Source organism: Rhea americana, unplaced genomic scaffold (assembly GCF_003343005.1).
Source record: "Rhea americana isolate MKP2758 unplaced genomic scaffold, rheAme1 scaffold_363, whole genome shotgun sequence".
NCBI lineage: Eukaryota > Metazoa > Chordata > Aves > Rheiformes > Rheidae > Rhea > Rhea americana.
The window spans coordinates 568,224-581,776 of record NW_028186494.1 but is presented as its reverse complement, the minus strand read 5'-3'; the positions used below and the strand labels follow the sequence as shown (position 1 = coordinate 581,776).

Here is a 13,553-nt window from a genome sequence, read left to right as displayed (position 1 = left end):
CCGCTGGCTGGCAGGGCTTTTTCTGAACTTCATATTTTATTTCCAGACCTTGAGTTTCCAAAGTAGGCCTTTTTAGAGGAAGTAGAAATAGAAATCATTTAATTTTTCTATAGCAGATAGTTTTAGTACAAACTCAGTAAGTATCCCTGCTGTGTTATTTAATTGAGCTGCTCCAGCCTCCTGCTTCTGACAGCAGGACACAGCTCTTTCAGCAGTATATCTAGCTGGTTAGGGCACTTGGAGATGGGACATCTGTTTTTTTCATCTTTGTCGTAGTCAACACCTGGGCTTGTTATATGACATAGAAGATATTCCCATCCTAGAATCCCATAGAGTCAGGAGGGAAAGGCTGTTTTCTGGATTATGGAGGGAAAAAAGTGTTCAACTTTTTGAAGGAAATGAAAGTAGGTGTTGATCATTTGTACTTGACCGTTTAGTTGAAATGATGATGAAATCATTCCTGTTATTTGAAAATATTGTCCCCCTTCATTTTTTTCCAGCTAAAACTGCTGATTTTGACCCAACTTTGCTACTAGTCGCAGGTCAAATAAAACCACATATTTTAGCAATTGCTTTTTTGTTGGAAATTGCCCGCTGGTACTGATACCGTCTCCCCCACTAAACAATGAGAATTCTGTCTTTCTCCATTTTTTTTATCCTATTGATTTATACTTCAGCTTCTGGAGGCAGGGTAAGAAAGCTCATAAAACCTCTTTTTTAGCAAAGAGGACTTTTAGCTATGAATCCTAAGTGCCGCAAAACCACAAAGAGTAAATAATTACTGGGCGGGAAAGTCATCTCTTCTCCAACTCCCTGAGACATTCCTGGCTCAAAGACCATTCATCTTGTCTCTCTGTGGGTATAATCTTTGTCCTATAAAATGCTAAAATCACTGGGAAAAGCACCAGGAAAACTTACTGTTTCCTCAAGCTCACAGGGCCAAAGAGAACTCTTCTCCACTCCTTGGTGTCTCTGTGTTGCCTCCTCTGTAGAGGACTACTCAAGCCGTTGCCACCCCTTGTTCACTCGCTTCCTCGTACCCAGTTGCCTGATTGTCTCTTACATGCACAGAGATGCCCAAACCGGTCATACAGGTTCATGCAATTTTGGTCACTGTATTCATTGCCTGAAAATCTAATTATTTTCAGCCCTGAACTTTATCAGAAGGCAATCCTTTGCCCTCCTTTCAGTGGGTTCAATGTATCTGCAACACAGCACGTGAAAGTAGAAATCCCTAACGTGTGGCACATGAGACACACACATTTTCTTCTTTCCTGCATGCTCCCATCTCTCCTCCCCTCAGGCGAAACTCCAGCAGCCACACCAACTCTCCTGGTTTCAGGTGTAATCATAAACCAGTTGAAGGCAATTATGGGTAACGTAGTTCCTCCTCTCCCTCCTGCTTGTTTAAGCAAGTGGTGGCAGGCCCTGGAGAGACTGCAAAACCCAGCAGGCACTGCTCAGAGCCCCTAGGTGTGGGGCACATCAGGTATGCTCTGAGCAGCTAACCTATCCCTGTTACGCTGGATTTTTTCAAAGCCAGAGTGAAAATAGATTTCTAACGATAGTGCTGTTGTCCTAAGCAACAATGTAATTCGGATCTAGGAAAAAGCCCTCAGTGCTTGTTTTCAGAATGGTAAGTTATTAGTTTTTTTTTTTTCCCTTCTCCTTTTATGTATCTGTTACTATTTGTATTTTATATACTCTAAAGGGACTGAAATACTGGAATAATAATAATAAGTCATGATGAGTTAGCTGGTGTTAATGTTGCAGTCTGATGCCCTCTTTCTGGCCACAGCTAGTGGTGGATGCCTCTAGAGAAGGTGCAGAACCCTTGTGTATTTGGAATTGCACAGTACTCTGCCTAGGTTGGTTTGGGATGTATGGAGAAAGGCACCATGTCTGGCGAGTGCTAAAGACAGCCTTTCCTGGAAGCATAAATAGTGGTAAAGCTGTTACAATTTTAACTCAACCAATATTAAGCTTTTTTTCCTCTGTCTTTCATTTCTAAAGAAATGAGCCATTAGGTGGGCTTTTTTTGTATGTAAAGATCATATACTATGCAAAACAAACAAGAATATTTGAGTGGGGGGAGATGAAATGCTGCTTTTAACTTAGACAGCAGTTGGATCAGCCTCTAACATTGAGTTGGAGAGCTGGATCATGCAAAAGAGTGCTGAGCACCATGTTACAACAACCATTGATAATGAGATGATTATTAGAAAGCAGAAAAACTGTTCAAAGGGAACATGCACTGCTGAATTTTAAAAATGTTTGTGTGTTAAAAGAAGCCTTGAGTGGTAGTGTCCAGGCTAAATGGAGACAAATGCTTACAGTCTATTTCTTAAAACACCCTCAAATGACAGAAGAAAGTTTGTTGTCTTCCCATTTATTGCTACCACTCAGCTGATAACACCTGTTCTTTGGTGCACACTACTTTATTTTAAAGAGAATACTCAAAAGCTTAACAACTTGAGAATTATTTTTGTCTGGCTTCAGTATGAAATGGCAATGTGCCCTCTCCCAAGTTTATCTAGGATGGAATTATTCTTACGGGGTAGATCTTAGGGAGGCACAGGTTGCCACAATGGTAACACTCTCCCTAACCCCAAACCACATTTTTGACAGCAGTTAATTCAAAATGCTCTATGGCTGGTGCAAAACACTTATGTTGGAATTGATTGCACAGTGTCCTCTTTGGATAGAGCTATACAAGGGGATTTAAAAATACAAGAAAGAGCTATTTTTTTTTTCATTTTGCTAGAAGCCATAAAATAATGTTTACCTTGGGTACACTAAAAATGGGGAATACCTACAGTTGTATCCACTAAACTATTTAGCACAACAGTATCCTGTGGGAATGTGTTCAACAGACTAATTATATGTTATAGTAAAAGGCTTACGAGTATTTAAATGTCTGGTTCAAAATGTTATGCTGTTCCCCCCCCCCCCTTATTATGAGAATTGTTAATTATGTATGTCCAGTTGAGCTCCTCTTTGCCCTTCATACTTGCTTCAAACTCTTTATCACAGTGATTTTTCAATCTGTGGCCCAAGAAAACCTGTGTTTGGACTATTTCTGAGGTATTTCTGTAAAGATTATCTGAGGGAAGTAAGAAGTTTAAAATTCACTTCTTACTTCAGATGCCTTTACTTCCTATTTTTCCACAGCGGATAAGCTCAGACTCCTTCAGGAAACTACACAGGCTTATACTATGGTAAAATCTGGTAGAATAAGTCCGCCTTGAAATATGAATACAAAATAGGTGGGGAAAAAAACCCTAAACATGCATAGAATATACAAATATAGATGGCTGACTTAAAAGCCAAAAGACTGGATCAGAACAGTCAGTCAGTCTAATCTGACAGCCTCCAAAGAAACACCTTTCTGAAGAGCTGAGCTGTACAAAAACAGTGACTGTTGTATGTCAGACCTCTGCACTGCAACCTTCATGGTGCATGCTTACAGGAATAAAAAAATTGTGGAAGGGTAAGCATAGGCCTACCATAACTATAGGTTCTTCCACCTCTTTTCCTACAAAATAGTACATAGGATCCCAAGTTACCATCCAGATCCCACAGTGGGAAATGTAACATGATTGGAGAGGAAAGAGGTACTATTTCAACAGCAAACATTTCCTGACATTCTCATACTCTTCTACTGACATAGAGTTTAGTGCAATTTGACCTTAGTGTGCGTGTGTGTGCACGTGCACGACTTTTTTTTTTCCCCCCCAAATTCTCCTCCTTCTAGGGAAGTCTGCTCCCCTCATTTTCTTGCCTCCTTTCTTGCATTTCTTTTTGGTCCTTCTCCTTCAACTTTGTATTTCCAGGAGTAAGTAGCTTTTTCAGAAACTGAACTCCGAAGTGAAGCTGAGGTCATATACTTCTAAAACATATTAGAGCCAAATAGCATATACTATTTTCCATATTTCTATCTTCTTTTTAGTACAGCCTAGTATCTTTTTTTTTTTTCTGGACTTCTTTTTGCATTGAGCAAAACTTCCTTAACAAGCCAGCCAAGATCATACTTAAACTTTTTTGGCTTCTTAGTAGTTCTTTATATTCTCTCCTAGCTTTAATAACCTAAGCAATTTTCATCTGTCAACAAACACTGTCATCTCAACCTGCCTCCCCTTCACTCCCCAGAATTTTGCTCAAAGTGCCTACATTTGCTGTATATTTCAGTAAGCTTAGGCATTGGAGCACTTTCCTGCCAAGGAGTTGGGCTATATCAGGGCTTTGAACCACCAAAAACTTCAGAAAGTTGAAAGAAAGTTTTCTAGCTTTCATCAAATGATCTCCTGCCCTCTAGTTAGGTGTCCTCATTGGTGGAAGGACTTTTAGATTTGGATGTACCTAGGCTTTCCTTTCAAGGAGTTTTATGGAAGGTAGATAATGCTTAATTTCTGTAACAGTAGGAACCCCTTCAGTAGTAGCTGAACTTCACCTCATGAGCCAGCCTGCTCAGAAGAAAGCAGACTGATTGTTTATCTGAAAGCTGTGTTACATACCCTTGAATGCTGGCTTGCATGCTTACTTTAGGTGTGACTCTTCAGACTGAAATACTCTGAAAAACCCAGGAGTATTCTGGCAGTCTAAGAGATTCTTTTATTTTTTCTGTTTGGGATATATATTTATAAGAGATTCTGGATGAAAATTGTTTGAATTCAAAATTAAAATAAATGAATCATTTTGCCATTTACTTTTATTCCCATTGAGAAAGAATCTTTCAAGCTGTTAGAAGACTGCCTTCACTGAAGAATCCAAGTAACTAATTTTGTATTTCTCTTTTCAACATATCTGTGAGATGGAGAGCTGCCATTTTACTCTAGGTAAGGTTTATCATTACACTTAAGCTGCTCTAATGGCTACCCACTGCTGAACAGTCAGTCCCATTTCACATACCCTGCCATCGCTTCCCCTAGACCAGCACAGGTGAACACTGAGTCATCAATGCCTGCCTGATGCTACAGTCAGCTGGCAGAAAACATAGCCCTACGAAAAGAAGGGAATAGTTTTTTTGATACCTCAAGCTCCTGAGCCAGCTTGCTGTGTGACCAGAAGAGCACTAATGCAAAGGAGAAGCAGGACTGCTCCTTTCTGGAGCAGCCAGCTACCTGGTCAAATGGCATCCTCAAGAACAGGAGTAGCCTCGAGCGCAGTGTCAGGTGATCCTGTCTGTTGTCTAGTGCCTTAAAATGGGCAGGCTTGGCTCCAGCTCTACCCCAGACTTGCTCTGAGTGAATTATTTAGTCTTTCTCTGTCTGTGGAGGCCTATAATGCTTCCCTGTTTTAACAGGGAGGGAGTTCAGGTGAACTCGTCTGCGTTTGTAAATACTTAAATTGATCCTAAAATATATAGGTGCTTTTGCTTTAATCTGTACTGACCTCCAGTTAAAGAATTAGTGGTATTAATTTAGTCTGACTTAATTTCTAATACGAACTGGCAACAGCGTTGCCTGTCCATGTTGCTAGTCCTCTTGTAATCACACTAAAGCAAACAACTGCAATAGGCTGCATCATAACGTGTTTGTGCAATAACTGTACAAGGAGTTATAGATCTAGATTTGCACAGAAATTTCACGAGCAGACTAAAACTTGTGACCTGTTGTGGAAGACCTTATAACCTAATTTCAATTTTGTGATCTAATTGGGACTGAACTTTCAGGTATTTACAGTGAGAAGAAACAGTATTATTAAATGTGCTAAGTTACATAATTCAAAGGTAATGATTTTACCCCAAATAACTGGGGGAATGGGGAACAGTTGGCAAGGCTTTCAGGTGGTTTGCTTTTATTTGCATATGATCTCATGCAACTCTGAGTCCTAAAGAAAGGCCTACAATGTGATGATCACTTTTGAATGAGTTCACATCTCTCTGATCCATTATYCCTGATTTAATAGGATCCTTGTAAAAGTGGAAGGAGGTGTGGCACCATGAGGAGACAATCCTCAATTTATTCATGGGACTGTTATAATTCCTGCAGCACAAATTTTCACTTGTTGCCCCATGTGAAATCATAGTGCTATGAACACGAGTAAGAGCTGTTTGTTCTTCTGCTGAGCGAAGTTCTCTTTGCACATTTGTAATTCAGTCTAGTCTTAATGTGGATGGTAGCTCCTCAACTCTGGACTCAAACTGTTTATTTGCTTCCAGAAGTGGCATACAACTATTGGATGAAACAATTAAAATCACAAATACGCTTGTAAAAACTCATTACAAGCTTCCCAAGAAAACATCTGACAGTTCTGAGCAGAAGCAGATCCTGACTCAATTTACTGCTTGTAATCTCTCCTGCCCCATAAGAAAGATGATAAAGCTGAAAGCAATCCTAGCCCTTCAGTTCTTGTGCACAGCACAAACTGACTACTGGAAGCTCACAAGCAGCAAAGTTGTCTAGACAAACAGCTAGATGGTACATAGGATATGAATTACAATAGGAGGATCAAGCTCAAAAGCCTCCAAATCTAAATCCATAGCTCTGAGAAATGTGGGAGAAGCTAGCTTGGCTTCCACAATGGCATAATTATGCCTTTTTTTTTCTTTTTTCTTTTTTTTCCTCTTTGAGCACCCATAAGTGTCTGGATTCTCTTGAGGCATGTAGGGGGAATCTAGTCTTAAGAGCTTAATGAGTGCTTTCTCCTAACATAAATATGCTAATTTCTGTATCTAATCAACGGAGAACAATAGCTGCATATAATGGCTTTCAGAGGTACCTTTTTGTCTGCCTGAACATAGGCGTTTATACTAGACCAGCTGGATCCCACCCACAGTGACTTGCTTGGCTTGCGCTATTGGGTGGCTTCTAATTCAGCCGCAGAGCAGAAAGTGCTGCTAATCTGGAAAATATGTAGGAGAGTCCTTTGTATATCTAGTCCTTGGAATTCCCCTGTGTATTTTTAACAGTATTGATTGTTCTCCTGTCACAAGACATACAATAAAGAGGGACTGTATGCACTATTAACTTGCTCCCTAGAAAAGTAGGAACAGTCCYAAGAGTAAGCTTGCTAGCTAGAGGTAGCTATGAGCTGACCAACTGATGAACTGTTATGTATAACTCTAGACAATTTTTTTTGTCTGAAACAWATGTATAGTCAGAGGACTTAAAATGCCCCCCCCTCCAAACACTCATTAAAGTATGGTCTTGTCTTCTTTGTCTTCTCCTGTTCTGGTTCTTTTCACTCCATTACCCCCACCTCTCAATGAGTGAATATTTGTATTCTATGTCAAGAAGGTACTGGACTCTAGTTCTCTACCTCAATTGAGATATAGGAGATGCATGTACAAAATCCTTAGGTACAGGAATGCCTTGGCCTTGCCATACRGACCTAGGCCTCTGTTGTATGGCTGTGTCGGTGGGTGATTATGCTTGATGGAAAACAAAACAGAAGGAAGGAGGTGATCAAACTCAAGCTGGAAGGTGTCATCAGGTCAGGCWTCACAAATAAGATTGCTGGAAGAAGGCACAGTTCAGGTCTCTGAAGCCTGATGTTGGTTTACATGTGCAAAAACACTTAATATTTCTGGAGTGGCTTGGAACCTGGTGTTTAGGCAGCCTGAGGGAATTTTATGAGAGAAAATTCAGTGTTAAAAATATAAGCAGCAGCTGAGTAGGACAATGGATTTACATACTTCATTGCTGTCAGACTGGAAGTGCTCAAGTCTCATTGTGAATCTGGGTTTCTATCATATTCAAATAGTGCTCTTTGTCCTGAAGTATGATGTGCTGCAGAATTGGGGTAATTCATTTCCAGTAGATGGGAATGATGAAAAATAGTCTAGTGATTAATCTGCTATTTAAAATGTTCCTCTTTATGCTAATGTTAACAATCAACATTCATCTTCATGTTTCTTTTCTAATTTGATATTGTTTGGWAAATGTTTTGAGTGTTTGGAAGATTCAATATATAGATTATATTCTCAATAGGGAATATATTGTAAATAACAGCTCCACAAACATGAATTAGAYAAGCATACAATGCAGACATTTTTGGAACATGTTTTATAGTATACTAAAACAGATTTTCTGTTGTCATAACTAGAGTCTTCTTTACACACTTGCATTATGTCATAAATCAGTRTTTCCCTGCTTTCTTTATATGCTTGGGGAGAGAGATATTGGAAAAGGAAGATCTTGACTGCATGTGTAGAAAAGGTTCTATTAACAAACACACTTTAGATTTTAAGCTTAATTAAGTAAGTAAATGGTGCTTAGCACAGGTTTTTTTGAGGCGATGATTATGTTGACTGTGCTCATCTCATGTAGACATGGTAAGAGAAACAGAAGGACAATTCTACCTGAAAGCAAAATTTAACTGAAGCTGCATTTGCTTTTTTGAGGGGTATGTATATAATACATCTTAGACTTATAGATTTGAGTACTGGTCCATTATTACACGAAAACATAGGAAAAATAAAATATCATTTTGTATCAGTACTTTGCTATCTTTTTTTATACATAATTACTATCTACTTATATCTGATTTTGATATGTAATTTCTGCTCATGGCCAGAAAGCAAAGCCAAATCTAGCAGTGTCATAATCTGCCAACAGGCGTTATGAATATCTRCCTCTCTGCTCTCAGATTAACTGCCTTTTCAAGTGTGAATACTCTTGGATAGAAAGGGCTCTTGTGATATTTGTGCAGTTATTCATAAAATCTAGATCTTAGTAGGTTCCCCCCCTGCCATGGACTCAAACATCCTGTGCTCTATCACTGAATTCTTGTGTGGTCTGGGGTAAGCTGTTTGGAGCTATATTTTTAAGGGACTTAGCACTCATTTTTTGCTATTCTTCTGATTGTAGGAGTGAAAGTCTTTGGACTGTGGCTATCAATCTCTGTTCTAGCTTTCTATCTGTAAATTTGTCTACTTTTCCTCATTCCTGCCCTTCATTGTCTTGTATGTTAAATTATCAGAGCCTTGTGACCAGGATGTTCTTGTTATATATTTGTACAAAGCTTAGAGTGATGTTACTGCAGCTAGGCCTACCAGGATATAAATGAAAATAATCCCCAAACCCTGGTTCAGTTCCCAACAGAATATAAATATTGGCTCTGGGTCTGAAGAGCCACTGTCTTGCTAACAGTTCCTGCTCAGTAAGAGGTATTCCACTTTGCACAGAAATTGCTAGGTAAACAGCTGTGGTCTTTATTCTGCGGAGAAAGAGTAAAGATGACTGCTTTGGTTCTTCTTGGCTTTAAAATCCACAAATAAATCAAATTTAGTGATACTCTTAGCYTTTCCCAGACAAAAGAGAAGCCGCTGGGCATTAGCACTCGAACATCTGTACAAGGGGTGCCCTTTTAGGGATAAACTGCCAGTTAGTAATATTGATTTGAGGACATCAACTTAAATTTTGAAGATAAAGGAATATCATACAAATATAACACTGTAAATCTGTGGAAAGGGTGGCTGACATGTATTTCCATTTAGGAGTTGTTTCCATTTAGAACCAGAACAACCTTGATTTTTTTTTTTTTTTTTTATTACATAATAAAGCACAAAGAAAGGTCACTCCAGCCCAAGTTTCTATTTTAAGAGCTAGTGATTCTCCCTTCTAAGAATGTAAGGGCAAAATAGCTGCTTTTTCTCTTCCTCTGCYTTTGTAAGTGTAGCTCTGTGGCTGATAAGAGTAACCAATACTCAGGGAGGATCAGGTCTGTGCATACATATGCATCCTGTTACTCCATATATAGGGAGCTAATACCCCCAGCAAAGATTTTAGTAAATTCAGCCCCCTAGCATGGTAGCTTTCGATGGGATATTTCAGGGACAGCATCTGCCATCAACTTCTAAAAGAACTGGACAAGTAGAAGAGCTGCCAAGTGTTGAGCATCTGTGCCTGTAGTCTTGAGATTTTGTGTCTCAAGAGCCCCACTCTTCTTAGGGTATGGATCTGGTCCCCCTGCCCCCTCCCAGTATTTCTTTGGAGGCAAATTGCTTCTCTCTCTTAATGGAGAAAGCGGAGTAAAAGATCACTTACTTTTCCTCTAGGTAGTAAGTTCAAATGTGGATTACATTTAAGCCTTATTTTCTTTATGCTAATCTTTAAAGATCATTAAGATGAAAGTGTTTGTATGGACACTAGTGATTTAGCATGCAGAAAGATTGCAAGCGTTGACTCACCATTGTGAAAGCCTGTTAAAATCAGCAGTGTTTGATGAATTTGCACTGTAGATGAAGTGGTTTGAATTAATATCCACCAAAAAACCAAACTGTTTAGCTACTTTTGTCAAGATCAACTGGGTATGCAGTCATTTCTACATGATGTAAAGTTGAGCAGAATCTACTGAAGTTCCAAATAATATACTRTACTTGCACAAAGATAGACTGATGGTCAGCTGGTATTTCTCACTTCTTGTAGATATGACCTACTATAAAATATGAACTCTTATAGATTTTTTTTTTTTTTTTGGCCACGATAATTCAAGTTATAGGCAGAGTTGTACACATTTCAGTTCGCTGGAGATGAAGTGACCTACAGAAATATAACCCTGACTGTGATTTGCAGGTAGCTGACATGAAACAACTTCATGCCTGGACAAAATTGGATAATACACCTCCAGAAACACTTGTCAAATTAAGATTTAGCTGAAACTTTGGAAGTAAAATATATTTCGTTTTGTAGTTGAGGACTCTCTATTGGAGAATCTTACATTCTGCAGATATCTGCTTGTCCTCATCAGTGACCAGAAACATAGAAGGATAATTCCCATATAAAGAGAAACTGAAAGTCTCGGCCAATAAATTGCACAACAAGGATTATACGCATCTGTAGCAAAGAGATACAATAGGAGTTTCATGTTTCCTTCCTTCCAGCCAAGGAGAAAACCTTGAAGCAAAGCAACTTGCCATCATATATCAAAGTTTGTGTTTGTTTGATCTGATTCATAAGCTAAATATAAAAATTGATATGACGCTCATAATTTAAGCAAGGAGCCCCTGAATACAATGGTGAAGATAGTTGTATAACGTTAGAGAGCTGCCTGATCTAAGCAGTCTTTCAATTGCACTGCTAATGTTCCATGTATTGATCTCTATAGAGAACGAATAAAATACTGAATTTGGCTAGAACTCAACTGAATTTGACATACATGATTCTGCCATATTTCACATAATGCAACGCATGCTTTAACCACATATTATTTGGAGAGGTAGGAGCTTGTTGAAGRTGCAAAACACTAGGCTTTTTGCTAAGAGGGTGATCTGAGAAGGACGATCAAAGATATACTTTGATTATCAAAGGCAATGACCTTTTGGTAAGGCTGTGAATGCTTCCACTCATGTTTCAGTACAAATAGCTCAAGGACAGTAAACTTAGGAGAAGGAAACTTAAATGTTTCTTTAGAGGTGGCATTTGGRAGATGTTAAGATTAGAGGATTCAGACTGTATAGTAACAAGGGGCAAGTGCCTTCAGAAACTAACCAACTAGGAAAGCTGAAATACTGAAACCCAGACCATGTTTATAATAACTTTTTAGTATATTTCACTTATAACCTAGTTTATTTCTTATTGAGGAAAACTTTTACTCTGCTATTACACATCAGATTGGTTCTGTGGATGAGTCGAAGAGGAACTGGCTGGCCAGAGGAACTATAGAGGCAGTGACTTGGCCTGTGCTGGGACCTATAGGGACTCTGAATGCTGAGTTGTTTAGTGATATCAGAGACAGTTGTCTGTTCCAATCTTCTATAGGTGGATACTACCATCAGTAGCATCCTGCCAGAAAAACTTCACAACTCTAGGCAGTGGCATGAGATTCTTTTTTTAATATTATTTAAATTAAACCTCCTAGTAGCTCTTGATCAATATTCTGTAACTTCAGTTTGCTAACAGTAGGCTGACAATAACCTGTGCAGTTGTTTCACTTCMTGTACCAGGTGATTATTCTTTCTGGTGAATGGAGCATCATATGAATGCAGCATCATATGAATGCAAAGATGGCCTACAGATTTTTGAGCGGGAAGCCAGTGAGGCCCAAGAACTTCAACCTTTTTCAGTGACTTAGTGGTATAAAACACTGAGCGCTCTCAGTTTATGCTAAATTGGAAGGTGAGCATACCCAGTGTATAGACTCTGAATATCAAGAAGAATGAGGCGAAACAGAAGATTGTCACTTAGCTTTTCACAAGGCTGTACCCTGGCTAGATCCTGTAGAAACTGCTATACCAATGAAAATGATTTTATTGTGTGTAAATATCTTGAAGGAGTGCGGGAAGAACTTTTGTCTTTTTTTTTTGGGGGGGGGAGGGAGCAGGAGTTAACATACTGAAATGCTGTGATTGGATTTAACAGTTACTAATCCGCAGCTTTCCATTTCTGTTAGAAAGGCAATAACCTCAGCTGTGATGAAAATAAAGAAGCTTGCTGAAGCAGAATAAATGAAATAGAAAACTGGGTACATGTTTCGAATTGATAGTGTAATCCACAGCATTCTGGATCTGTTTCCCAAGGATTTCCCACAGGGAAATCATATGTAGGACTTTGTCCTCTGAAATATGTAGTCTGCTATGATTGGAGGCAGATTATTAAATGGGATCTGGGAATTTTTCTTACTAATTCATTCCTGTTGTGAGATAATTATTCTAGAGTTAGTCTGGCAGTCATCACTCCAGTGGAAATAAATGCTATTGATAAGAGGTAGTTGAGTGGAATTCAGAGATTCAAATATCCTCCATCAGCAGAAAATCTGTCATTTAAACATGAATTCCACTTGATAGAAATAAGAGGCTTTTTGCTTGTCAAGAACATGTATAATTGCTGTGTAAATGGAGAGTCTGCAATACGAGAGATGTGTTTGGCTTTCAGGGAACAAACACATTTTTATGAATCCCCCTTTTTCTCTTCAAAATTAGTCTTAACAATGTCAAAAACAAATTCAAAATATTGACTAGTGTACCTTAATGGAGAGCTCATCCTGTTGTTAACAACATGCATGCAAATGTTCTAAATAAGATGACAACTCTTGTCAGAGAAGAGTTCAATCAAAGTTTGAGGACTCCAATGAATGTAAAAAGCAGCATACAAAATGAAGGTTTTCTGTGGTGTAGCTTGGAAAGTGTTATTGTGATTAAGACTTCCATTTTGATATTCTCTTCAGTATGTGTATTTCTAAAGCATCAAGGACTATTAAACAAACTCTTCAGTCAGAACAGATCAATACACAGAAAATAGACATCATTCTTTCCTTGAAAACATTATCACAATCTATCAAACCTACTATTTGTGCTGTAACCTATCCACTGTGCCTGTTACGTGGTCAGTCAAATAGAGCAAAACATAATGTGCAGATGCACTGAAGAATGATTACACTTAGGGTTATTAACTCTCTAAACTAACCGCAAATGATGACCAAAGGAGTCCTTGAGCCCAAAGACCTAATTTCTTCTACTACATTTAATGTAAGTATTTTCCCAACATGAGTATTTGCCAGTGTGTTTCCCAGGAGAGATGGAACAAGTGACTGACTTGAGATGTATACCCTTTTTCTCCCTGACCCCCTAAAATCATTCCCCAATCAACTGGGATTCCTTCTTGGCTTGTTTA

General features: G+C 38.7%; 1 protein-coding gene across 1 annotated transcript in view; it reads left to right on the top strand.

Annotated features, from left to right (window-relative positions):
• The first annotated feature begins 1,616 nt into the window (after positions 1-1,616).
• The window catches only part of MACC1 (MET transcriptional regulator MACC1), a 33,741-nt gene continuing 21,804 nt past the window's right edge, over positions 1,617-13,553 (top strand). Inside the window, exon 1 of the mRNA XM_085312423.1 lies at positions 1,617-1,636. Within this exon, the coding sequence (XP_085168549.1) occupies positions 1,634-1,636 (3 nt within the window). The 5' untranslated portion in view covers positions 1,617-1,633. The remainder of the gene's footprint in view (positions 1,637-13,553) is intronic.